The 25,954-nt window shown below is 37.4% G+C and overlaps 1 protein-coding gene and 1 non-coding gene across 2 annotated transcripts in view; one reads left to right on the top strand and one right to left on the bottom strand.

The window, feature by feature from the left end:
- The window catches only part of Itfg1 (integrin alpha FG-GAP repeat containing 1), a 121,551-nt gene that overhangs the window by 52,264 nt on the left and 43,333 nt on the right, over positions 1 to 25,954 (top strand). Inside the window, exons 7-10 of the mRNA XM_031340681.1 lie at positions 5,920 to 5,981; positions 10,269 to 10,350; positions 22,379 to 22,473; positions 24,997 to 25,169. Coding sequence (XP_031196541.1) covers positions 5,920 to 5,981; positions 10,269 to 10,350; positions 22,379 to 22,473; positions 24,997 to 25,169 — 412 coding nt within the window. The remainder of the gene's footprint in view (positions 1 to 5,919; positions 5,982 to 10,268; positions 10,351 to 22,378; positions 22,474 to 24,996; positions 25,170 to 25,954) is intronic.
- Positions 5,055 to 5,181, bottom strand: LOC116071803. Its single transcript, XR_004111167.1, has one exon. It is a non-coding gene; the product is annotated as a small nucleolar RNA SNORA17 (small nucleolar RNA).

Below are 25,954 nucleotides of genomic sequence, written 5' to 3'. Positions count from 1 at the left end.
TGTGCCACACATTGAGCTGCCTTTGGCATAAAATGCAAAGACTGTTTGTCAGACGCTGTAGCTTTGGATGTCTCTCTGGTATTCTGGAATGCCCATGTCTCTGTCTCTCCTGGCATACTCAGCTCTCAGGTTCCATTAGGTGCCAACTGATTGTTCTGTTGTTTCTGACAATGCATTAGGTATATATTTGTGTGTGTGTGTGTGTGTGTGTATGTGTGTACACATTGCTCCTTGGTATAATAATTGTGTGTGGATTCCTTTGCATATTATTTTAGGTCAGTTTTATAGGCTCATTCACGCTCCATGAATATTAACATTTATTTCAATGGTTCTTTCTTGGTAAGGCAGCTGGTCTGTGGTGTAGGTAAACTGATATTCTGCTTCTGTTTCCACCAAATCTCTATTTGCTGTGAGCACACACTTAAGTTTGAACTTCCCCACATGCTCTTTTGGATCAAGTGAGCTTTTTTTAAAGCACAGCTTTGTAGTTGTCTGTCTTGCAGCCTGCCTTTCCTCCATGGCATAATCTTGAGCCATGAAGTTGTCCTTCTGAATGGACCACTGTTTTACAGAAAAGTGGTCATGTTCCTTATTCTGGAGAGAAATGAATAAACATCTATTCATCCCAAATCAGGCACCAATGAACAAGGGTGTGATTCTATCCAAGTCCAGCTTAGGGAATAATGGTTGTACTGGGCTTTCAAGAGCATGAGGGAGGAAGTACTTACAGGAGCATCTATGTCACTGACAAGTTGCACCCCAGCAGAGGTGACAGCCTTCCCAGAAGCTGCAGGGGAATCCCCTTTTTAGACTTCCACATGTTGTATATGCCATGCCACCACCAGAGGTCGAGGGGTTCAGAATGAAGTGAGGGGGGCTGAAATATCAGGTGAAATCACACAGCTCTGTCTTGAGGGAATATTAAAACAGTCTACATCTTGTGCTGGTTGTTGATAAACACAGCTGCTAAAGTTTCAAGGTGGCCATATCATCTTGAAGATAGGTAAATCCTTCATTCATAGGAGGTGATCTGGGAGTGTCCATCAGCATTACCTTAGGTGTATTTCCTTTCATTCTGCCATGTGACTTACTCTTGGCCATCAGAGAGAGTGAGATTTTGTAGTCTTATTAACTAAACTGTTTTCTTTTTTTCTTACATGTATTTGTTATGTGTGTGCTGAGGTGGCAGGGAGAGTATACCCTGTGGAAGTCAGAGAACAGTTTACTAAGGCTCCTTCTTTTCCACACCTGCTTCTACCATGGATGATCTTCAAATCAAACTCAGGGTTCAGGTTTGGCAGCCAGCATCTTTAGCCACTGAGCCATCTTGTGGGTCTCTAATGTTTCATTATTTGTTTTTTAGATTTTTATACATGAGAACTATTAACATCATTCCCACCCTTTCTTTTCCCCTTTCCAACTCTTCTCATGTCTCCTCAACTATCTTTCGAATTCATGACCTATGTATTTATTCACCTATTTATATGTGCTTATATAGACATGCACACACAGTATATATGAATACAATCTTCTGAATCCATCTAGTATTTTTCATATGTATATTTGTTTAAGGCTAACAGCACAGTTGACCTGTGACCTATCAGAGTTATCAGCCTGTCCCTGGAGAAGACTGATTCCAATATTTATATATGTACATATACACACATACATAAGTACACAGATGCAACTATATCTGTCTCCATTTAATATCATTTATATCAATATGTGTTTAGGGCTAACTCCAGAATTGACTATCAGGTTTGTCCCTAGAAAAGACTGGTTCTTCCTCTGAGCAGATATCAGTTGCCTTAGTTCTTCCTTTAAGGTGTGGCCTGTAAGAGTTGTATCCGCCTTGGCATGTCAGCTGCTGTTGTGTTGTATGCATTATTGTTGCCATTTCATGGCATGCAGCTGCCCTGTCGTATGTAGAAGACACTGCCTTGTAGCTGATGTCCTAAAGGTTTTTGATAGCAGTTATTTCATTCACTCTGAAATATAATTCTTTATATTGAGTTATTAATAATTAATCATTTCTATTTTTATTTCTCCAAGTAGTAAACATTTTTCTATAAACTATATAACTCAAAAGTGAATTTTTTAACTCTGTTTACAAGGCACTTCAAGTTCCTCATATAACTTTAGTGCTTTCCATGTTTTTAACAAGCAGCTAGTGAAAAACTGTAAAAATAGTAGCTCTGTATACTTCTCATAGTTACAACTATCCTTATAGTTCTTAAGTTTACCAAATATGCAGAAAGTAAGAAGCTCATAATTTGTCACATTTTATCTGATCACTATACTTAGACTCTTCAGCACCAGCAGGAAAAATGCAATTGCCCTCTAGGTATAACAATAAATTGCTGCTGCTCTTTACTATGTGTATTAACAGAACAGCTCCAGGTCCCTGAAGAACTTCTACACTAAGCTTTTGAATCCTTGTCAGGAAGGTGCCACCTCCTTTACCACTAAGCAGGCCCAACATTTTAACAGCATGTGCCATTTAGTGTGAACAACTCTGATGTGTGTCCGGTTGTCCTGTAGTAGAGGCATGAGTGTCTCCTTTCTGGGTTTCCTTCTTTCATGTAGCTGAGATATATATCAAATGTTTCTTAGTGACTCTGAAACCTCTGTGCATAATAATCTTTGTTAATCCCAAATTGCCTTCATATGCCAATTACTACTTTTTCAAATCATTTAAAAGCATAATCATGTGTGTATATGTATATATAAAATGGGATCTATTAGTATCATTTATAGGCCATGGTCCAACTAGTCCAACAATGGCTGCCTATGAATAGAATTTCCAATAATCCAGTAGTTGCTCAGTCCATGAAGATGGATGTCTCAACTGGTCTTCAGTATATGCCAGAATCCCAAAGAAGTAGGCTCTAATGCCAGTGAAGGAGTGTTCTTGCTAGTGAGGTCAAGAACAAGCAGGCAAAAAATAAAAAGCTTCCTTCTTCCATGTCCTTTTATATTGGCTTCCAGAAGAAGGTGTGAACCTTCCCCCTCAAAAGATCTGGATTAAATATGTGTCTTCCCACTTCAAAGATCTGGATTCAAAGTGTATCTTTCACTTGAAATTATTTAATCAAGCAAAAATATTTAATAGGTGTGCCAAGCCACTTGGGGGTGTCATTGAGAATGTCACCATGGAATAACAATGGAGAAAATGCTGTACCTCGGGGAAAGATCTGAGAGGAAAGGGAGACATTTGAGCCTATTTTGGAGAATTCATTTACGAGGTGGTTCTGAAGTAGAAGGGTGTCTTAGCTAGGGCTATGATTGCTGTGATGAAACATCATAGCCACAAGCAACTTGGAGAGGAATGGGTTTGTCTGGCTTGAGTATACTGAGATGCTGTCCACTGAGGGAAGCCAAGGCAGGAACTATAGTGGGCAAGAAACTGGAGGCAAAAACCGATGCAGAGGCCATGGAGCAGTGCTTGTTATGGGCCTGCTCTTCATGGCTTGCTCAGCCTGCTTTCGTACAACACTAGGGCCACCAGCCCAGAAAGGTACTACCCACAATAGGCTGTGTGCTCCTACATCAATCATTAATTAAGAAAATGTTCTACAGCTTGCCTACATCCCAATCTTATGAAAGCATTTTCTCAGTTGAGATTCCCTCCTCTCAGGTGACTATAACCTGTGTCAAGGTGGGATAAAACTAGGCAGCACAGGACAAGTACAGATGAAATGCACACGTAGATGCAAGTAGATGGGGGCAGTATGGAAACCTGATGGCAACTACTCTGTTAGAGTATGCCTGTGTGAGCAGCAGGGGAGGAATGGGCAAACATGTAATAAGGCTTTCCCGTGGAGGTGAGGCGTGTGCTACAGTCTGAATAAAAAAATAAGAAAGAAATACATAAAGGAGGTCAACTTTGCGTGTTTGTTAATTGTCCTAAGTGCAATGTGAAGGATGCATAGCTGAGTGAAAGGAGATTGCTGCTGTGTATGTCATCACCCAAATCCCAGACATTGCCAGATCAGTGTGAAAGTGATGCATCACCCAGAGTAAGCCTGTGACAGTAAAGCTATCAGATACCTTCATCAAACACTATACTTCTCTGTCCAGAGGCAAAGTGTCTTCCGTCTGATAGTAGGAATGCTGAGGTATTTGCTATGAGGACATAAAAGTATTCTACTTGGAGTTAGGAGTCTGAGTGCAACTAATTATAAGAGTGAACAAGTTACTCAGCATTTTTAACACAGCTATAATAATTACATATACTCCCTTTGTACACTTGTATAAAACTTGACACAAAATAATAAAATGTGAACATTAGTTTCCTAGGCATCATGTTGGGAAAAGCATTTCTTTAAAATATTCATTATTTCATGTCACACTACATAATTACCATTTTAAAGCATATGAAAATGAAACCACTTTAATATCCCAAGAGTCACCTCTTAAGCATCAGACTTTTAATATTCACTAAGTAAAACTTGGTATTATACAAATAATAAATTCTATTCTTTAAATAGGTGCTCATCCTGGTGAGGGGCAGGACCAGCTCTCCCACTCTGATGACCTCAGGGGCCTGCTTTCTGGTCTGCTGTAGGTGGCAAGGGCAAGAGAGAGGGGCAAGTGGTGGAGCCTGCTTTCCAGCTGGCTAGGGGCAGGGGCAGCTATCCTGCTCTGATGCCCTCAGGGCCAGCTTTCCCAAAATGCCCAGGTGAGGAGTGGGACCAGTTCTGTCCAGCCCTCAGACATCAACATGTCCTAGGGCAGCAGCCCAGACCAGGGACATCACCTGACCTTTGGTAATAACAGCCCTGCTGCCTCTGGATCACAGACCCAGATATGGCCCGGTGTCAGCACAGGTCTGAATCCCACCGTGGTCCCAGGTGGCATCACTGGCTACTCACATCAAGCTATTCCTCACTACCCTACACTTCCGTCTCTTTTCATTGTGTCCACATCCTTCTGTTTTGTTCTCTACCATATCTCTACCACTTATTCCTTTTAGTGGCCCCTGGGTCTCTGAGTATCTGGATCATTTAGGAGTGATCTCTGGAGGACTATGCCCTGCTTATGCATTGTGGCCCTGAGTTAGGCTACTAATCTTTCAGATGTCCATAGGTCAGAATACTGAGTGTAGACAGTCTCTCTCCTCTGCCCCTAGTGATGCACTTGTAACAAAGCAGCCACACCTGCAGTGCCTCTAGGAGCAGGTATAATTTTAAAAGATAGGACAAGGTACTGGTGAGATGGCTCAGTGGGTAAGAGCACTGACTGCTCTTCCGAAGGTCTTGAGTTCAGATCCCAGCAACCACATGGTGGCTCACAACAACCTGTAATGAGATCTGATGCCCTCTTCTGGTGCGTCTGAAGTCAGCTACAGCGTACTTATGTATAGTAATAAGTACATCTTTGGGCCAGAACAAGCAAGGACTGAGTAAGTGGAGTTGACCAAAGCGGGGCTGACCAGAGGGAGCCCAATTCCCAACAACCACATGAAGGTTCACAACCATCTGTACAGCTACTGTGTACTCACATACATAAAATAAATAAATCTTTAAAAAAAAAAAAAGATATGACGAGGCGTGTAGGTAAGAGACAGTGTTTGACTGACATGTAAGGACCTGGGTTCCAGCCTCATCATTACAAAAAAAAGAAAAAAGAACACAGAAGAAAATGCTGGGAACAGTTGTTTCTGAAAATGCAAGGCTCTTTTGAGGGTCTCATCACAAATATACTCTTAACAATGAGAAGTAGGTTTTCCTTAATTGTTCTAATTCAGGGTCATCTGCTTTTTAAAAATTTGGTCAAACTTGTTAAAATGTAATCAGACATAACTTATGTTTAGGTAGAATTATTTTAGTAATCATCGTATATATTATACTTTCTGTTTCTAAGTGTGTATATCAGTGCGACTGCAAAATTTTACATCCCTGGTTGTTTTCCTTGTAGATTTATTCCTCACGACCTTGTCTGCCTCTAATACCTTCCAGTTCGAGATATGGGAAAATTTGGTAAGAAATCATTTCTCTGAAGAATTTTTTAATTCCCCATAAGGGCACACAACTTATAAAATAAGATTATGTGGTCACTCCATTGGTTTCGGTAATAAACAGATCAACATTAAGAACCATGGTTGCATTGCTGTGCCCACACTGCTGAATGCTGAAGAAAGTGATTGTTAAGCATCAGGTCCTCTGCAGGTTTTTAGGCATAACTGCCAATTAAAGCAATAAGCCTGCTCTAATGGAGATGTTAACAGGACCCCTGCTGGGCTGTCAGCCATTGAAAGAGGACACTGACATTTAATTTTTCAGCTTGGTGATTCATGAACTTTTTTTGAAAAGTAATTTTTTCTCCTCACCTTTAGGCCTACATAATTACACACACAAAAAAAATAAATAATTGGGAGAGGCAAGAGAAGTTGTGTGCATAATCAGAATACAATTTATACAGGTGAAAACTTGTATTTATGAAAGTGTCAAAAAACAAAACTACTTTTAAAGGAGTAATTAATATCAACTGATACTAAATTTACTGCCAGATTGACTGATTAAGGGGCCTTTCCCTTAAGGTATTTTCTCCTTTTTTAAAAAAGAGTTAATAAAAGAATTTCAAGGCAGATCATGATTTGATTTTTAGCTTGATATATGTAACATGAAAGATAAATTAATGAAGAACAAACCGCCAGAAATATCAAAGCTCAATTCCTGGCTGCATAATGGAACACAGAGTTCTGACCTTTTTCACATATTAGTCAAGCATGAAAGTGTCTGTCCTCGTGGAAAATGGGCAGAATGTGTGAGAAGGAAACAGACGAGGTGCTACAGTTTATTTTTAGATCTTTTGATTTCCCACCTAATTACTCCTGATTATCTGATTATCTTTTATACAGTCCAAATTAAAGCCCTTTAGATTTTATAAAAGTCTAGATTTTATAAAAATTCTATAAAAATTTAGACCTTATAAAAAGAGGCCCTTATAGATTCTATAAAAATTGTAGTAAGTAATTGGTTCTAACAAATTTACAGGACAAATGAGTGGGACAAGATTGCTGGGAAGTTATCTCTTATAACAGGGCCAGTGATGTTGTTGATGACTCAGGAAACTAAGGATCTGTTTAAATAAGACCAAAGCCAATGCTTCTAAATGATAGCAGTTGGTTTTTTAATGCATCAAGGAAAGGAGGAAGATGTTGGAGTACAAAAAGTAATCTTGTTCAGTGTCCTGTTTTTAAAAACATAGCTGTATTTTTGTTTCTGGTAATAATAAATCTTAATATATATTTTTATATTTGACACAAAGATTCCCACTGCTAGAGAATACTTCTTTAGAGATGGCCTTTCATTCCTACCTCAAGTAAATCTTGAGCTTAGACTATCCCAAAATACCTATTTACTTAGCTTATCTTGGGGATGGGAGGAGCAAGCCTCAATACAAATAAGTAGAATTTGTAAATGAGATTATGAAGTACTTTTACATGTGTAGAATCCCTCTTATTCTAGCCTTATTTGCAGGTAATCAAGCATAGCATAACAATGTCATGAAGCATACAGATTCTTGATTGAGATCTTTTTACTTGAACAGTTTTTTCCTTTGAAAGAAAACAGTTTTTTTAAGAAAACAAACCTTTTTTATTAACTGAAACTAAGTTGTTTCAATAAACTGGCAGGGTCAGTGAGTAACCATTGAAGTAAACATTTTTCAAACACTTGGATAAAAAGCCCAGGCATGGTGACACGTGTCTTTAATCCTAGCACTTGAGAGGATGAGGTACACAGATGTCTCTTAGTTGAGACCAGCCTGCTCTACATGGCACATTCCAGGCCATCCAATACTATATAATGAGACCCTGCCTCAAGCAAAAATCAAGAATAACACAGCAAAATAACCAGGGGGCTAGAGAGATCATTTCACAGTTGACAGCACTAGCTGCTCTTCCGAGGACCCTAGGTTTGAGTTCAAGTCTCAGCACCCACATGATGGCTCACAAGTCTAGTCCTAAGGGATCCAGTGCCGGCCGTCTGGCCTTCAAAAGCCCTGCATGCAAATGATACATAGAGATACATGCAGGCAGAACACACATACACACAAGGTAAAAGTGAAAGTTAAAATGTTGCTCAAAAACAAAACAAATTTTTCTTTCATTAAGCACTTGCTAAAGATGGTAAGATGGGTTTGATTTAGGGAACTGTTTACAGTAGAGCTTTGATATAGGGATGAGAGTTGGGGCTCAACTATAAATACAGCAACAACAAAGTGAAATTTTTTTTTTTTTTTTTGAGACAAGGTTTTTCTGTATAGTCCTGGCTGTCCTAGAACTCACTTTGTAGACCAGGCTGGCCTCAAACTCAGAAATCCACCTGCTTCTGCCTCCCAAGTGCTGGGATTAAAGACATGCGCCACCACTGCCCGGCCAAAGTGAAATTTTTATTGTCAGGAAACAGAAGAAGTTAACTAAGAGGAAAAATGATCCTTATTTGAACTCACCTCACAGGATTTTAGCTCAGGCCAGAGCTAGTTATTAACTGAAGGTGAGGCATTCTGACTACCATCATTTACTTACAGCTTTGTAGTTGTATAAGGGAGGAAATGAAAGGCCAAGTTTGGGCTAAGCAGAATTCTTAAAAGAGCCTAACAAAAGTTATATCAAAGACTTTGTGTCATTACTCACAGTAACACTGGGTATATCATTAATGTAAATGAAGGGAAATATATATATTGAAAATTAATTTAATCAGATAGCAGTATTCTCAAAATAGCTGACCATTTTCAGTGAAAGACTGGTCAAATACTTTGCATCAATATATCAATTGACCAAATAGAATCTTAAATGTTAAAGACCACATTAACTAGTAGGACATCAGAGCTCCAACAGATCTTTTCTGGGATATTATGCATGCTCAGCTCAGTGATCAAGTTCTGGGAAATCCAGATGTATGGGCCAAGAGGATGGCCAAGACTGCTATGCCAGTGATGCCTCACCAGGAAATGTGATGAGAGTTATAAAACTTACATTATAGAGACCAAAACATGGGAACAGTTGTTGTTCTCTGCTGTACCCAGGATTGTCGGTGAAGGCTTGGAGAAAGATTTGACATTTGAAATGACTAGTAGGGTTTTAACAATGGGAAGTCAGAGAGGAAGAGACACTCAAGAATTGAAGTATACAAAAATCACCAAATGCACTCAGATTGGAAGAGAGCCAATTTGATTCAGATGATGAAAGAAATGTTGGAAACTAAGATTAGAAAAACTGGGACTGGAGAGATGGTTCAGCAGTTAAGAGCACTGACTGCTCTTCCAGAAAGTTTCTGAGTTCAATTCCCAGCAACCACATGGTGGCTTACCAACCAACTTTAATAGGATCTGATACCCTCTTCTGGTCTCTCTGAAGAGAGCAACAGTATACTCACACACATAAAATAAATAAAAATAAATCTTAAAAAAAAAAAGATTAGAAAAACTACTATAGACACGATTAGTATGGTCTGACTTCTAAACTAATTTGATCTTTAATATTCTATTAAGAAGCTGTCAAATGATTTCAGACTGATAGGCAGATGAGTAGAGCCTTGTTACCCCCGTTACTGATACCCCATATCAGATAGTTTAATTTTTTTTGTTGTTGTTTTTTTGTTTTGTTTTATTTTTTTGTCTTTCGAGACAGGGTTTCTCTGTATAGCTCTGGCTGTCCTGGAACTCACTCTGTAGACCACGTTGGCCTCGAACTCAGAAACCCACCTGCCTCAGCCTTCCAAGTGCTGGGATTAAAGGCGTGCACCACCAACACCGCCCAGCCAGATAGTTTGATTAAAGAAAGCCTGGAAGTGGTATGGTAGCATGAGTAGGAGTCATAGTAACCTAGGAAAAGATGAGCTCCTTAAAGTAAATATTGGGAGTAGATAAAGAGAGGTAGCTATGAGAGGGGAGAGTTAATATGATTATGTGATGGTAACTTGTACTTTGTTCGAATGACTTACCACACAAGTAGAAAGTATGAGGAAAATAACAAATATGGGGGTAGGAGGGAACCACATGATTCAGAAGAGTCATTCACAGAACTGGTTAGAGATGAGGAGCTAGAGTGCAAGGATGACAAGCATCGTGGGACATTCTGGAGAACAAGCATGTCACACTGCACTGTCTTGAACTTGCTGGTTTCTTTGTTTATAGAAGTGGTATGGAGGTTAAGATGCTCTTAGAATGAGTAACAAAGGGCTAAATTATTCTTCTGAGTTTTCCACTTGATGGATGACTATGTCATTGTGGCCTAATTCAGACTATTTTGGCTTTAACAGGGTGGAAACTTCTCTATCCATAGTATCTTTGAAAAACCTAAAAATCTGGTGGTGGTTGGACAATCAGCGTTTGCAGACTTTGGTAAGATCGGTTTTGTCTCTTAATGTTCTCTCACTCACAGGTTCAAAACACAACTGTGCTTAGAAATGATCACATAGTGGGTTACCTCATTCCTGTTTCCCCCTTTTCTCTTATATGCTTGCATAGCTAAATTACTACTGAACAAGTTGTAGAATGATAAAGAAGAAAATAAAATAATGATTTATTACTTAGCAAAGTTAATTTAACAAAATAGCTGTGAGAATTTTTGTCACAAAATTCCTTGGTTTGTATAAAATTGATTCTATCTTCAGTTACATGGACAAATCCATTGGAAAATGTTATGTAATTTTATAATTTTAGAAAAATGTCACTATAAGATAACCTTATGAAATTCCTATAATGCTTAATAAAAATGTTATTGTAATTTTAGGCTAACCATGGTCAACCAGAAATTATTATATCGAAACTACACTTAGAACACTCAAATTCCCCTTGATTATAGATAGATTATTTGGTAACTATCTAACAAATTTAAATTTTTAGTTGTTTTGTGATTTGGAATGAGATATCAGATAAGCCATGTATAGAGATTTCAACTTTGTATTTAATTTGTATATTATTTAGCATGTGGATATTTTTATTCTCTCTTATGAAAGAATTTTTAAAATCAGGTACTGTCGGTACATAGGAAATAACTCTATCATAAATGAGATTGTGTAGGGGATGTTCTGTGTACAGTTATGTGACTTATTTAAGGATACCTTTAATTTGATATTTTTAAGTTAAAAGATAATCTTTATTTGTTTAATCCTTTTTTTTTTTTTTTTTTTTTTTTTTTTTTTTTTTTTTTTTGTGGTTTTGTGAGACAGGGCTTCTCTTTGTAGCCCTGGCTGTCCTGGAACTCATTCTGTAGACCAGGCTGGTCTTGAACTCAGAAATCCACCTGTCTTTGCCTCCCAAGTGCTGGGATTTAAGGCATGCACCACCACTGCCCAGCACTATTTATTTAATTCTTATAGTTGAAATATGTTAAGTAAGCCAGGGATACACAGAGAAACCCTGTCTTGAAAAACAAACAAACAAACAAAAAACAATAAAAAAAAAGAAATATGTTAAGTGACTTCATTATTTTTGTTATTATTATAAAGAGTAGAAACTCCAGTGAAAATCTTAAGTATCTTAGATATTAACTTTTAAATGTATTACTTTATCACTTTTTTCCCTAGTCATAATTTTTCAAAGAAATACAGGATACTGTAATAAGTATAATATGGACAAACTTAATCAAGTGATGGTTCCAGTGAATCTGATGAGCTTTTATTTTCCTTGAATAAGTTGTATGGGGTAGTCATTGGTTCAGTCATACAATTCAGTACTTTCTTTAAAACCATGTCAGAAGTTAGTGACTTATCCAAAGGCAGACAATATGTTCCAACGGGTCTGGAAGAACAGTCAAGTACAACAGCTACAGTAGGGCCCACCAATACACAAAGATGAACAGGAACCTCCCATCTTCCCAGTTTTCCCCACTGCCCTATGTTTATCAAGTACTCCCTCCTGCACCCATTTACCATACCTCATCCCTCTATAAAATGTTCTTCTTGTAGCTGCTCCTCTTTGTTCACAGTACCACCACCTTCTGATTTCATTTAACGGTCACCATCTGGAGGTCTTCCTTGTCCACTGTATTCAGAATTATATGCCATACCCCCAACACTGGACCCATATCTAGTTTCTCCATCTAACATGCTAGACATACTACCTATGAAACTCACAAAATGTTTTCTTACTGTTTCTGTCAAGCCTAGACCAATGTTAATTATAAATACTATTTTTTAAGATTATAATTGGGGTGGTAAGATGGCTCAGCGAGAAAGAGCACTGACTGCTCTTCCAAACGTCCTGAGTTCAAATCCCAGCAACCACATGGTGGCTCACAACCATCCATAATGAGATCTGACACCCTCTTCTGGAGTGTCTGAAGATAGCTACAGTGTACTTATTATTATATATAATAATAAATAAATCTTTAAAAAAAAGATTATAATTATACCATAGTCCCCTCCTTTCCTTCCCTCTAAGCCCTCCCTTATACCCCTCTGTGCTCTCTTTCAAATTCATGTCCTCATTTTTTAAATTTAATTTTACTTTTTACTTACTCACTTTACATCCCACTCATTGTCCCGCTCCTAGTGGGGGCCCCTGGGTATACCCCCCCACCCTGACACTTAAAGTCTCTGAAAGGCTGGGTGCTTCCTCTCTCACTGAGGCCAGACAAGACAGCCTAGCTAGAAGAGCATATTCCACATACAGGCAAAAGTTTTAGGACAGCCCCCACTCCAATTGTTCAGGACTCACATGAAGACAATGCTCTGCTACAAATGTGAAGGGAGGCCTAGGTCCAGCCTATGTATATTCTTTGGTTGGTTCAGACTCTGAGAATCCCAAGAGTCCAAAACTGTTGGTCTCCCTGTGGAGTTCCTATCCCCTTAAGGGCCCGTAATCCTTCTTCCTATTTTTTCATGAGAGTCCCCAAGCTCCATGCACTGTTTGACTGTGGGTGTGTGCATCTGTTTTAGTCAGCTTCTGGGTGGAACCTCTCAGAGGACAGCCATGCTAAGCATAACTGTCTGCAAGCATAACCGAGTATCATTAATAATGTCAGGGATTAGTGTTTGCCCATGCAGCATATGTACATGAGAAAAAGAAAGAGAGAGATCCTAAATACATAAATATGATCTGCTCAGTCTGTGTTTAAGACTGAGCACTTAGCATCAGGTAAGCAGTTGGTGTGCTCATTCCTAAGGAAAACTCTTGCATCTCCACATTCCTTATTTGCTTTGTTCTTTGTGTAGAGCTGAAGCTTCCTGAGATGTCCCCAGCTTGTTCAGACCATGATTAATCTACCATATTGGTGAGACTTTGTATTAATCAGGGTTCCCTACAGTAACAGAATTTATAGAGTGAATCTATGTATAGAAAGGAGATTTATTAGAATGACTTGCAGGCCACAGGCCAGCTAATGCAACAATGGCTGGCTATGAACAGAAAGTCCAAAATCCAGTAGTTACTCAGTCCCACGAGGTTGGGTATTTCAGAGAGATAGTTAATAGTATGATTTCTTATGACTTATCAAACATCCTTAATGTTATTTTACCCTTCTCACTCCTCCTCCTGTATTTATTTCTCTTCTTCCTCCCTAATTGGAGACCCTGGTTTTTCTAACTCTCTTCAGATCCCTTACCCTGCTATTCCCCTCTCCATTGCTCCCCAACCCCAACATGCTCCTGTTTTACTTTCCTGGTTTCTCCAGTTACTCCTGGTTGTGTACTCACATCTGAAGATGTAGATCTAGGAGGCTCAGATGAGAGAGAACATGTGCTGCTTGTCTTCCTGAGTCTGGATTTTCTCAACCAATGTGATTTCTAGTTCAATCCATTGACCTGACAACATCTTTGAAAAGAGTGTGTCTTAAATAATTTTCATGAATTATTTTAAGTAAGTGAAAAAAGTCCATTAATTAACTTCTGACTTTTAAGAATTAAGCTCGATGGGCAGTGGTGATGCACATCTTTAATCCCAGCACTTGGGAGGCAGAGGCAGGCAGATTTCTGAGTTCCGAGCCAGCCTGGTCTATAGAGTGAGTTCCAGGACAGCCAGGGCTACACAGAGAAACCCTGTCTCGAAAAACAAAAACAAAAACAAAAAATAATCAAGCTCATACTTAGTGTAGAAATGCTTTCAAATAACATCCTAAAGCAAAATTTTAAATATTTTCCATAGAGAAAGAATAACTGACTGACTGACTAAAAACTATTTAGAATCTCTTAAGTTGGTGATGATTTCAATCAGAAACAACCTACAACCAAAAAAATTATAACTCACACTCTGTATATTTTCATTTTTCTTATTCTTGAGTTCTAACCACTGAAAATATTTGATGGGAAATGATGCTTATACAGCTTCTCAATATCCTTTTATATCTTTACACTGACAATTTTGTTTTGATGTGATTCTAGTAAAAACAGCCAATTTAAACATGTCTCCCTCTATCACTCCAAAGAAAAAATAATACTATTATAATGTTTTCCTAAAACATTTGGTTTTTACTCATGGCCATGTGGCATATACAAGCTGAGGCATTCTTAGTCTGCTAATGCTGCAGAACTCTTTGAAACAAATAGAATCCATCAGTTTCTCCATTCCATTCTTTGCACATTGTAGCCTCCAATCTCTCATAACAGACTTAATTAGTCCCATAATTTCTACGTACTTTATAGCAAAACGTTGTATAAGGCATCTATCGTGATGTCAGAGATGCCAGATGTAGTTCTGACAACTACTTTGAATGTTTGATATTAGAAATGGTAATTGTGATGATTAGCATTAACTGTTGACAAAATCTAGAAACATCTAGGAGCTGGGTCTCTGAGCTTGCATATGGAGAATTGTCTTAATGTTGTTAATTCATGTGGGACAAACTGTTATTAATTGTAGCAGGGAATCCTGAGCTGTATAAAAGTGACTATATAAAAAGTGGTGTATAAAAGTGAGCTGTGTAAAAGTGGCTGAGCATAGGCATGCATGCCTTCATTCCTTCCTGTCCTGAGTGTGACGTGATCTGACCAGCTTCCTCTACTTTCTGCTTACATGACATACCTACTGTGATAGACTGTAACCTGGAACTATGAACTGAAATGAAACCTTTCTCTCCTGAGTTGCTTATGGCTAGATTTTTAATCATAATAACAGGAAAAGATGCTAACAGAAATTTATATAAAATTTATAAAGCTACTACTTTAGATTCTTGATTTTTTTTATACATACTCAATATTTACATTGGTTAGATACTTTTAAGGAGAAAAACTGGAACCCAGTATGGTCTGAAGCCCATATGGATAGGTTTTTATATGATAAATTCTTAACTTATGCATGAGGTTTTTATAAAACTATACCTCAGACATAATTACAGACTCAAACCTACTGCACGTATAACCTGTTTAACCATGTCTGTAAGTATGAAAGCAAATTACCCCTTTAAATATAGAATTTCTATTGAATACTGATATCTTCTACACTGCTGTATATATTATTTCATAATTTAATAGATATCTTCAATATTTAGTAATATAACACTACTTAATTGTGAATGCATCACTATAATTCTGCTCTGATTAGTAGAACAACCCATTTCAGTGCCCTGTGAACTTCACAGTCTCTCATTCTTTGATTTCTACAGCATTATAATAGTGACAACTGAAGATAGCTTGTCTATTCTTAGATCTAATAGAGTCAAACATCTAAGAAGATGGTAAAATGTATTTCTCTCTGGCAAGTTATACCTGAAAAGAATCCCCTAGTGTCAGACAGAGCAATGCAAAGTCTGTGAATGTTATAAAGGGACTAAAAACCCTGTGCTGTTTTCAAACAAATCTGGCTGTTTATTAATATGCCTTTTCTTAAGTCTAAACTCTGCAGTTTTAACTCTGTACAAATGCCACATCCAATGATTAGGAAAATCAGAGCTGCGTTGTTTCTTGGATGTAGATGAGTACATAAATCCTCTGTGCTTCACCCACTGACATGCTTGCCGAACAGAGGAATAGAGGAACGTAAGTAGATAAGTTGGATTAATACTGAAAGAGTAGGTAGAGTGAAAATACCATTTGCTACTTGCTTTTTCCCCTGAGCATTCTATTCCAGTAGCAGCTTTCACAAGGTCATTCTTTGTTTCTATTCCCTTCCATAGTAGCACACATAGAGACAAATGGACATTATATGTATTTAATCTGCTCTGGCCTACCATCACATTTACCCCATAGTTCTAGTAGTCTCAACTACTAGAAATTTTTTAAGTTTTTTTATATCAGTAACATGAAAAGGATCTGGAAATTAGGATATGCAAATGTTTACTTTTCTTTCACATTAATAATAACATTTATATCAAGAATTATAAGAATGTTTTTATAAGCCAGGCAGAGTAATGAATGCTATTAGCCAACCTATGTAGGAGGCTGAGTCAGGAAGATCACTTGAGCCAAGTTCTAGACCAACCTAGACAGCAAATAGAATCCCCATCTCTAGGGATGCTACAGAATTATATATGTTTCAAGTGACCTCTCTCTCTGAGATGAGAACTATTATTTATTCCACCTTACAGTTGGATAGTAGAGATTCAGAGGCTAAGAAGCATGCTTAAGAGCTAGGATGAAAGTAGCAGAGACAGGAAGTGATGCCTGGTTCTGTATGAGCTGTGAGTGTCACATAGGTGCTTCACATACTCCTAAGATAAATGATGACAACTGTCTTAGTTAGCATATTATTGCTTTGAAGCAACAGCATGACCACAGCCACTCTTTTTATAAAGAAAAGTATTCAATAGGGGCTGGCTTACAGTTCAGAGCTTCAGTCCACTATTGTCATGGCTGAAAGCCTGGGGTCATGCAGGCAGACATGATGCTGGAAAAAGGTGCTGAAGGTTCTTCATTCTGGATCCACAGGTAACAGGAAGAGAATCCCACACTAGGCTGGCTTGAGAGAGACCTCAAAACCCACCCCTTGTGACATACTTCTTCACTAAAGCCACACCTGCTGCGACAAGGCCACACCTCCTAATAGTGCCACTTTTTATATGCCTATGGGAGCCATTTTTATGCAAACCACCACAACCACCAGCAGTGAACTTCTGCTGTATAAGATTTTAAGGGTTTTAAACCATATATAATATTTTTATGTTTTCTTTCTGTTCCTTGTGCTTTTAATGGCTTTACTCTTAGAAAAGTTTCCTTTTTAACTCACTTTACATCCTGATCACTGCCCTTCCTCACACAGTCCCTCCCTCTTTGCCCCCTTCTCTTCTCCTCTGAGAGGGTGGAAACCTCCCCGGGTATCCTCCCAGGCACATCAAGTCTGTACAGGGCTAGATATACCTTCTTTCACTGAGAGCAGACAAGGCAGCCCAGTTAGGGGAGCATATTCCATAGACAGGTGACAGCTTTAGAGGCAGCCTCCCCTCCAGTTGTTGGGGGACCCACATGAAGACTGAGCTGTGTATCTGCTACGTATGTGCAGACGAGCCTAGGTCCATCTCATGTATGTTCTTTGGTTGGTGGTTCAGTTAGAAACGTCTTTATACTATACGACCATTTTCCTAAATTATCCATTTCAAAACCATACACGTGTAGTTCTTGCAGGTATATTTATTTGTTTATAGATTCGGGGAGCAGAGAGGGGAGTCAAACTCGAAGAGAAATGAATCTGTTACAAAATTCATTAAGTGCTGATTTGTCTTGCCATGAGATTGCTGTTTTGAAAGATTTTATTACTTTCTCATTAAAGTAAACTCAGCCCATTATTAAGTTTCTACCACATATTGTGACACTCCTAAAAAGAAATTCCTTAATTTCCCTTTGAATTCAGTCAGTTTTTTTTAGCTATGGCTCACTTCTAAATTGTTGTTCCTCATTTGGGACCACAATCTAACTTTATCTGAATACTCTTTAACAGATACACAGAATTTCTTAGCCTTGCTCATCAAAATTGGGAGGAAAGGGGACATCACAGTAACCCTGTTTTTCTCCTTTGAGTTAAGAGTCTGCATGTGAAGCATCTACTGTTATCTCTCTCATACGTCAACTAAGTGTCCTGTGTCACCATACATAGCTCTTACATGGTAACTGCAGTTGAGCTTTACTCCTCATGTGTTCACAGAAAGCCCTCACCAACAGAGCCACGTACGCAGCCTGTGTCTTGTAAAGCCATCATCCCTATCTTCTGTCCTGGGTTTCTGAGGAGAATAAGTAGTTTAAGTATTCCTTGTCCATGATTGTTGTTTCTCTCTCTCTCTCTCTCTCTCTCTCTCTCTCTCTCTCTCTCTCTCTCTCTCTCTCTCTCACTCTTCCTTCCTCCTTACCTCCCCCCCCCACTTACTAGTGCCTCACAGGACCTTGAAGGTCTGTTCACCTGACTTCATTTTTTTTCTTTCTGCTCATCATACTTAATGTCAGTTGTGCTGTCTTCCACTGTTTGTCCTGTCTCTGCCACTGACCCTCAAGGGTCAAAATATAAAGGATTAAAACAAAAAGTAATGTAAATAAAAACAAGCTACTGGCCACCAAATGTTCTGGCCTTTCAGGCTGTCTCTGTGCTAATGTGTTCTTGAACATTTGTGCTGGGACTAGTGAGCAGCTGTAGGTGGACTAGCAAGCAGTGCCCTCCATGGCTTCCCCTTCAGTTCAACTTGAGCTCCTGCCCCAGCTTCCTTCATTGATGGACTGTGACCTGTAAATTGAAATAAGTCCTTCTCTTCCTAGGTTGTTTTTGGTCACAGTGTTTGTCAACAGTGAAGTCAAATTAGAACAACTTTTATAGATTTTTCTCTGTATGTTAATTTTCCTGACCCTTTGATGAACTGCTAAGAGTTTTCTGCTAAAGCTGTCAGGACCTCTTGATTATAGAATTACATCATCTGCATAGAGGGCTGCTTTGACTTCCTGCATTCCTAGTTATGTCTCTTGACTTCCCTCATCTTCTTGCCCTAGCTAATATTACCAGTATTATGTTGGATAAGAGTGAAGAAAGTAGAAAGTCTTATTTGTTGATTTTTTTGGAAATGATTGGAATTTTTCCAACTTTAATATAATATTAAATAAAGGTTTGTTGGATATGCCTTTCTGACATTTAGATATGCTCCTTCCATTCAGAATTTCTTCAGAACTTTTCTAAGATGAAGTTTTAGATTTTTGTCAAAGGTCTTTTCAGCATATGGACAGATGGCTATGGTATTTGTATCCTTGAATGCAATTTATAGCATTTATTGATTTATGTGTTGAGTTAGTCCTTCATCTCTATAATAAAGCCATCTTTATTAGAATAATGAATGCTGATATTCTGTTTATGTTCTTGAGTTTGGTCTTTACCTATTTTGCTAAAAATAATTCCATCTCTATTTATTAGAGAAATTGCTTTGTAATTTTCTCTTTTTGTTGCATCTGTGTCTGATTTTGAATAAGAGTGTATCTAGCTTCATAAAGAGCTTGGTCATGTTCCCCTCTTTCCCATTTTAAGGAATAGTTTAAGAAGCATTTTGTTTTAGTTCTTTGAAAATCAAGTAAAATTCACCAATGAATTCACCTGGGTCTGAACTTTTTTAGGTGGGAGTTTTTAATTACTGCTTCAATTTGACTCATCTTGGATTAATTTTGTTAGCCATATGCTTCAATTCATCAACTTTTTAGATTTTTCCAATTTAGTAGACTATGTCTTTTTGAAGTAAGGCCTAATGATTTTTCCAAATTTTATTGGTATACGTCTCAATGGTTCCCTTCTTATCCCTTGATTTTATTAATTTTTCTTTTCTTTCTTTCGGTTACTTGGCTAAGGGTTGCCAGAGAACTGTATTCTGTTGATTTTCTATGGGGTTTTATTGTTGTTTGTTAGTTTGTTTGTTTTTCATGGAATTTTGTCCTGGTCTTAATTTCTTTCTGTGAAACAATTTGGGGCTTGGCATGTTCTTTTTCTAAGACCTTAAAGTATATCATAAAATAACCTACTTTTAAGGCTGCTTTTATTTCTAATATAGGCATTTTAAACTATAAACGTTTCTCTTAGGAATGTTTTTATTGTGTTCCATCGGGTTTAGTTTATTGTATTTTCATTTTACTCTAGGAATTGTTGGGTTTTTTTTTTTCAGTGATTCATTCAGTTGTACATTGTTTCATCTTCAGGAGTCTATGGACATTCTTATGTTTCTTGCTGTTGATTTGTAGTATCCCATTGTAATGGGATAGAATGGAACCAGTTATTTCAGTGTGCTTATATTTGGTAAGATTGGTGTTGTGCCCTAATATTTAAGGACAGCTGTATAATGTATACTCTACAACGTTTAAATAGAATGTTCTATAAATATCTGTTAAGTCTATTTGGTCTGATATCATTTAATTCTGATATTTCTCCATTTATTTTCTGTCAGAATGGACCTGTGAGCTAGCAAGAGTTGGGCATTTGAGTTTTAAGTATAAAAACAAATCCCCTTATGGAAATTAGATTAAAAAATTTAATGTGCTATATTGTTTGAAATATTGTTATGTCATTTACACAATAGATTAGAATAAAAGTATACTGAGTTACTCATTGTTAGATTATTTGGACTTGCAACAACTCAGTATATCAGTTAAGAACAGAGCATATTAACATATTTCTCATATAGTCTAATAGGATGCTAGGGATGAGCCAGATACAAATTTAACAATATCAAATTCTCAAATATACAGCAAATTGGGGCTGGATAAATGGCTCAGCAGTTTAGAGTATGTATTCCTCTTACAGGGGGCCTGCATCCAGTTCCCAGAACCTACATCAGCCCTTTTGTAATGCCTGTCACTTTAGCTCCAGGGCAATCTGACACCCTCTTCTGACCTCCATATATGTGCACTTATATGAACATAGGAACATACCACACAGAGATATACATACACATATTTTATTTATCTATTCTTCCCTCATATATTACATCACAACCACAGTTCCTCTCCCTCCTCTCCTCCCAGTCTCCACTCTTGCATCTCCCCTCTCCCCCAAATCCACTCTTCATCCATTTCCCTTCAGAAGAGAGCAGGCCTCCCAGGGATTTCAACCAAATATGTATAACAAGTTACAATAAAACTAGGCACATCAAGCATACACATAATTTCCAAATTTTTAAACATTTTAAAAAATAGACATAGTAGATGAAATTTTCAAGGTAACCAAACTGTATAGAGAACACTGCAAAGTACATACTGTATGTATTTATATAATGATACTCAGAAAACTGCCCCAGTGGCCACCCCTGTAGAAGAGAACACAGACAAGCAGGAAGAAGGTACCTTCTAATACTTAGTACCTCTTGAATTGTTTAAAAAATACTAGGAGTGATCTGGAAAACATGTTTTATATTAAGGTCAGACTCCATTGGCTAAATCTTTATCCCATAAAGCCTGTTCAAGTGAGGTATTGCGGTGTTATAAACTTATTTTAGTCATATACTTCTCTTTATATCTCTATACATGAGGACTATGTCTATATTGACAATCCTTTGATTTCCATCCAGCTGAAATACTACCGGGCCCAAGTGAAATGACAGAGTAAATCACAGCAAGTAAATCAGTGGTTAAAAGAGCTCAAAAGATGCCCTGAATTTAAGAGTTAAATTACTATCTCACCACAGAAACACTTAGCTCTAGGCTCTCAGACAGTGGGGTCCTCATATATGAGGGGTATCAAAAGAAGTGATCATGGGGCCCTTGATATATATCTGTCTCAGAAGGTATGTGCAGAATAGTAGCACTCTTGCAAAAAATCTAATCAGATGTAAAGAACCCCTGCCAGGCAGCCTGGTGTGACCTATAAAGTTCCCAGTCAAAACTCTGCAATGAATGTATACCTTTCATACGTGTCCTTACTGGTGAAAATATGTGGGTGTTTTGAGAAGTCAAAGTATAGAAAACTCTATAACTTGTGAAGTTTATGCTGAATAAAAGACACTTAAGCTACTTATATAAATCCACCATATTTAAAATTGGCATATAATAATGTGTTACTGTGTGAATACATGTGTTCCTTCTCTCTCAATAGAGTTAATTATGTAACATAATCAAAAACTACCTCTAAAATTTTTTGGCTACTTGGGGCTGGCCAAGGGTAGAAGCACTTGTACAATATGTACAAGAACCTGAGTTCAGTCCCCAAAATGATAAAACAGTAATAAATACTAATAATTCTAAATAAGCTCTAAGTGATTTTAAATCAGGCTTAATTTCAATAATTATATATAACAGCATCTAACCACAAAGAAGTTTGCAATTTAAAACAAAACTAAGAAATAAAACAAAGCAAGATACAGTCTAGGTAATAAGTGACCAAAACCTGAATGATGTTTTAAATGATTCACCTTCATTATATAGCCATGTGTCAAGTTGCATGATGTGATCTAGACTGATGGATTCATTTAACAAATAGGAACTTTAACTATCACACATGAACACTTTATTCTGCACTGTTAATGGACTCCTGATGTTTCTCTTGGCAGATGGAGATGGACACATGGATCACTTGCTGCCAGGCTGTGAAGATAAGGACTGTCAGAAAAGTGCCATATATTTAATGAGATCTGGAACAGGACAGGTATTCTGCTTTGGAGATGCCTTGAAAAAAATCTTCAAAGTTAAAAAATATGTTTAAAGAAGCAGAACAGAGTGAAATTTAAAATTATATTATAATAACTCAATATATAACAGTATAGTAAAATACATTTAAATCTTTTCTTCTACCAAGGTAGAAAATGTAGCTGTGTTGATTTTTGGTGAAGAGAACCATTCTAGATCCCATAGTTAAACAGAATGCAGCATTTTAGATGCCAGCACCGTAGAAAGCACACTGTATGTAATAAAGCGTATGTGGAAGATATTCCATTCTCAGAGCTAAGCAGACTCATGTTAGTTCTCATGCTGACTTTTTGCCTGGTGCTTAGTAATTTAGAATCGTTGAGAATCATGGTGGAGGATTAATAGAGGAATAATAGGTCATGACACTTGGAGTTCATCAGCTTTATTTTCTTGTGGAGGGAGAGTTAATAAATGATAGGATATCATGCTGATCTTTATAGCCCTTAGGAGCCTTATAAGTAGAAAACAACACGTTTATATTCACTTAATAAAACAAATCTTTATGCATTTAGCATTTTAAGAATAATTGAATTATCATAAGTTGTTTTGGTTTGGTTTGGTTTGGTTTGGTTTGGTTTGGTTTGGTTTGGTTTGGTTTTGGTTTTTTCAAGACAGGGTTTCTCTGTGTAGCCTTGGCTGTTCTGGAATTCACTCTGTAGACCAGGCTGGCCTTGAACTCAGAAATCCTCCTGCCTCTGCCTCCCAAGTGCTGGGATTAAAGGTGTATGCCACCACCGCCTGGCTATCATAAGTTTTATTATCTTTGTATAATTATATATTTGTGAATCATTTAAAACATAGGTCAAGTTACTTGCCATCATTGGCTCATTGGTATAAAATTTTATCTATTATTCAACCTGTTAAGTGACAGACCACAATGGGAATACTTAAAAGTTGTATATATATATATAAAAAAAAAGTTGTATATATAATTTCTTATCTCTAGGAAGACCAATGTATTGTTTTTTGATGAATATTACAAATGCTACATTGAGTAAAAAATTTTTTGTTGTTAAAACATAATATAGTTATCTTAATGGAAACACTTGATCTACCATGGATTTACTCTCATTCATAGACTGGTTAACTACTTCAGAATTTGGGGAATCTTTTTTTTTTTTTTCGGTTTTGGCTTATTTTAGAATTTTGTTGTGTGTTTGTTTTGTGGGGTCTTTTTTTGGTTTGAGGGTTTTGTTTCTGAGATAGGGTTTCTCTGTATCTCTTTGGCTGTTGTGGAACTCATTATGTAGACCAGGTTGGCCTTAAACTCATGGAGATTCACCTACCTCTGACTCCTGAGCATGAGGATTTAAAGGCTTACAATACTACAGTATATTGCTTCAGAATATTGTGCCAACTTAGCATTGTGAAATTTGTAGTATTTTTGCAAATTGTAACAGTAGCAGTTTTGGTTTTCTTTTGTTTTTTCAAAATCAAGTGAAATTATTTAAATATTTGTTTAGGGTTTTTTGTTTGCCTCCTCCCCACAACAGAGTTTCTCTGTGTAGCCTTGGCTATCATGGAACTTGCTCTGTAGAACAGGCTACCCTCAAAGACAGAGATCTACTTGCCCCTGCTTCCCGAGTATTGGGATTAAAGGCATGCACTACCACTGCCCAGTTTAAATGTTTGGCTTTTTTTTTTAAGTTCACAAAATATAAAGTAATACTTTTTCCTTAAGTAAATTTATTCGATGTTTTCTCATTAAGGGCCCTACACACACCCCCGCAATGGAAAATTAAACTTTCATGGCAGAACTTACAAAATTTTAGAGATACTCTTTTTTTTTTTTTAGGCCTTTTATAAAGAAATCATTTTTAATATACTTTAGTTTACAGCAATCAAGATTAACCATTTGCTTGTTAGGGGAAAAAATGCATGTGTAGGCATGTTTGGCTACTTTCCAATTGAAGCATACCTGCTTCCACTTAAGATATGTCCGGGATCAATGCTAACATAATGACTCTGAAGGGGTGTAATAGAGCTATGATCTCTACTCTTCAGATTCTAGTTTTATATTAAATTTATCAAAGCATGAAAAGGCCTGTACAATCAGAGGAGAGGGGAAGAGGCTCACTTTACAGTCAAGCTGATCTTTTCTATTCTCTTTGTTGTAGTCATTATAGACTGTGAAGATATTCTAAACTTTTGCTTCCAGCTGTTTTGGTCATAGTTGATCCCCTTGTCAGTGTGATGCCTGTCAGGTGAGGACAGAGCTTGTTCATGCCTAAGGTTAAATGTATGTTGTGAGGGCCCTGTGGCTCTGTGTGCTGTTCAAGCAAAGATGCTCACACCAAAGCCTGTGGAAGACCAGTCCTCCCAGTGTCTCACACATACATCAGAGTAAATGATAATACCTACCATTTTGTGAAAATGAAATAAAATAATGACTGTCAGCACTTTAAATGGATTGTTCTTTTTGCAAATGGTGACTGTTTTTCTCAAGTGATTATGAATAATCTTTTTTTTCCTTTATCCTTAGTGGGTTCCTGTGCTTCAGGATTTTAGCAATAAGGGTACACTCTGGGGCTTTGTGCCATTTGTGCATGAAGAGCAACCAACCACAATACCAATTCCACTCACACTTCACATTGGAGACTACAACATGGACGGCTACCCAGATGCTCTGGCCATACTGAGGAATACATCTGGAAGGTAGGGGAGTAAACTGCATGGCAGACGCTTGCAAAATGTCTCTTTATAGCTACTTATGACTTGACAGTACTTAATCTGGTGCAGTCTCTCCCAGGAGCAGTCGGTGAGGTCAGTTTATAGTTTCTTGTGTGATCCGTGAACTCATCCCATGGCTTAGAAAACACTCTTTTTTATAGATTCATTTTCCATAGAGGAAAAACAATGAACATTCATTGTAAAATAAAGTTATTTTTCATTCATCAAAAGTTGATCTTTAAAAGGTCTTTTTTTGTTGTTCTAAAGGTAAATAACAGAACATTTTTGAGACTAAAGATTGATGGTCAAGATTTGATCCTAGACTTTAGGTTCAGCCCAGTACTGTCTGTATGACCTGGGATAGATCACCTAAACTCACAAAGTAAGAAAAAAGAGTAATAAATATACCTCTGCATGAGTGAGCAAGCAAATGAACAAGCCATGTAGAGAGATGCTTCACACAGATTGATGCTATTCTAAGTAAATATTTCCTTATGATTACCTGTTTTCTAAAAGCATCAGAATTCCCAACATGATTATTGATATAATGTATGTATATATGAGGTATGTAAATATATTTATAACATAACCAGTGACTTTGACACTGTAGCAACTTTAAAAAAAAAATCTGAAAATAAGCTGAAATTTGTAATTAGCTCAGTGTCACCAGACTCCACAAATGTGGCTACCTCTAAGTTTCTCTTGTTTTGTTCATCTTACATCCAGTTGTATTCTTTGAGAGGTCATATTTCTTGTTCCACTTACCCACA

Source organism: Mastomys coucha, unplaced genomic scaffold (genome assembly GCF_008632895.1).
Source record: "Mastomys coucha isolate ucsf_1 unplaced genomic scaffold, UCSF_Mcou_1 pScaffold22, whole genome shotgun sequence".
NCBI classification, from domain to species: Eukaryota; Metazoa; Chordata; class Mammalia; order Rodentia; family Muridae; genus Mastomys; species Mastomys coucha.
The sequence above is the reverse complement of the archived record's forward strand: the minus strand, read 5'-3'. Positions and strand labels throughout refer to the sequence as shown.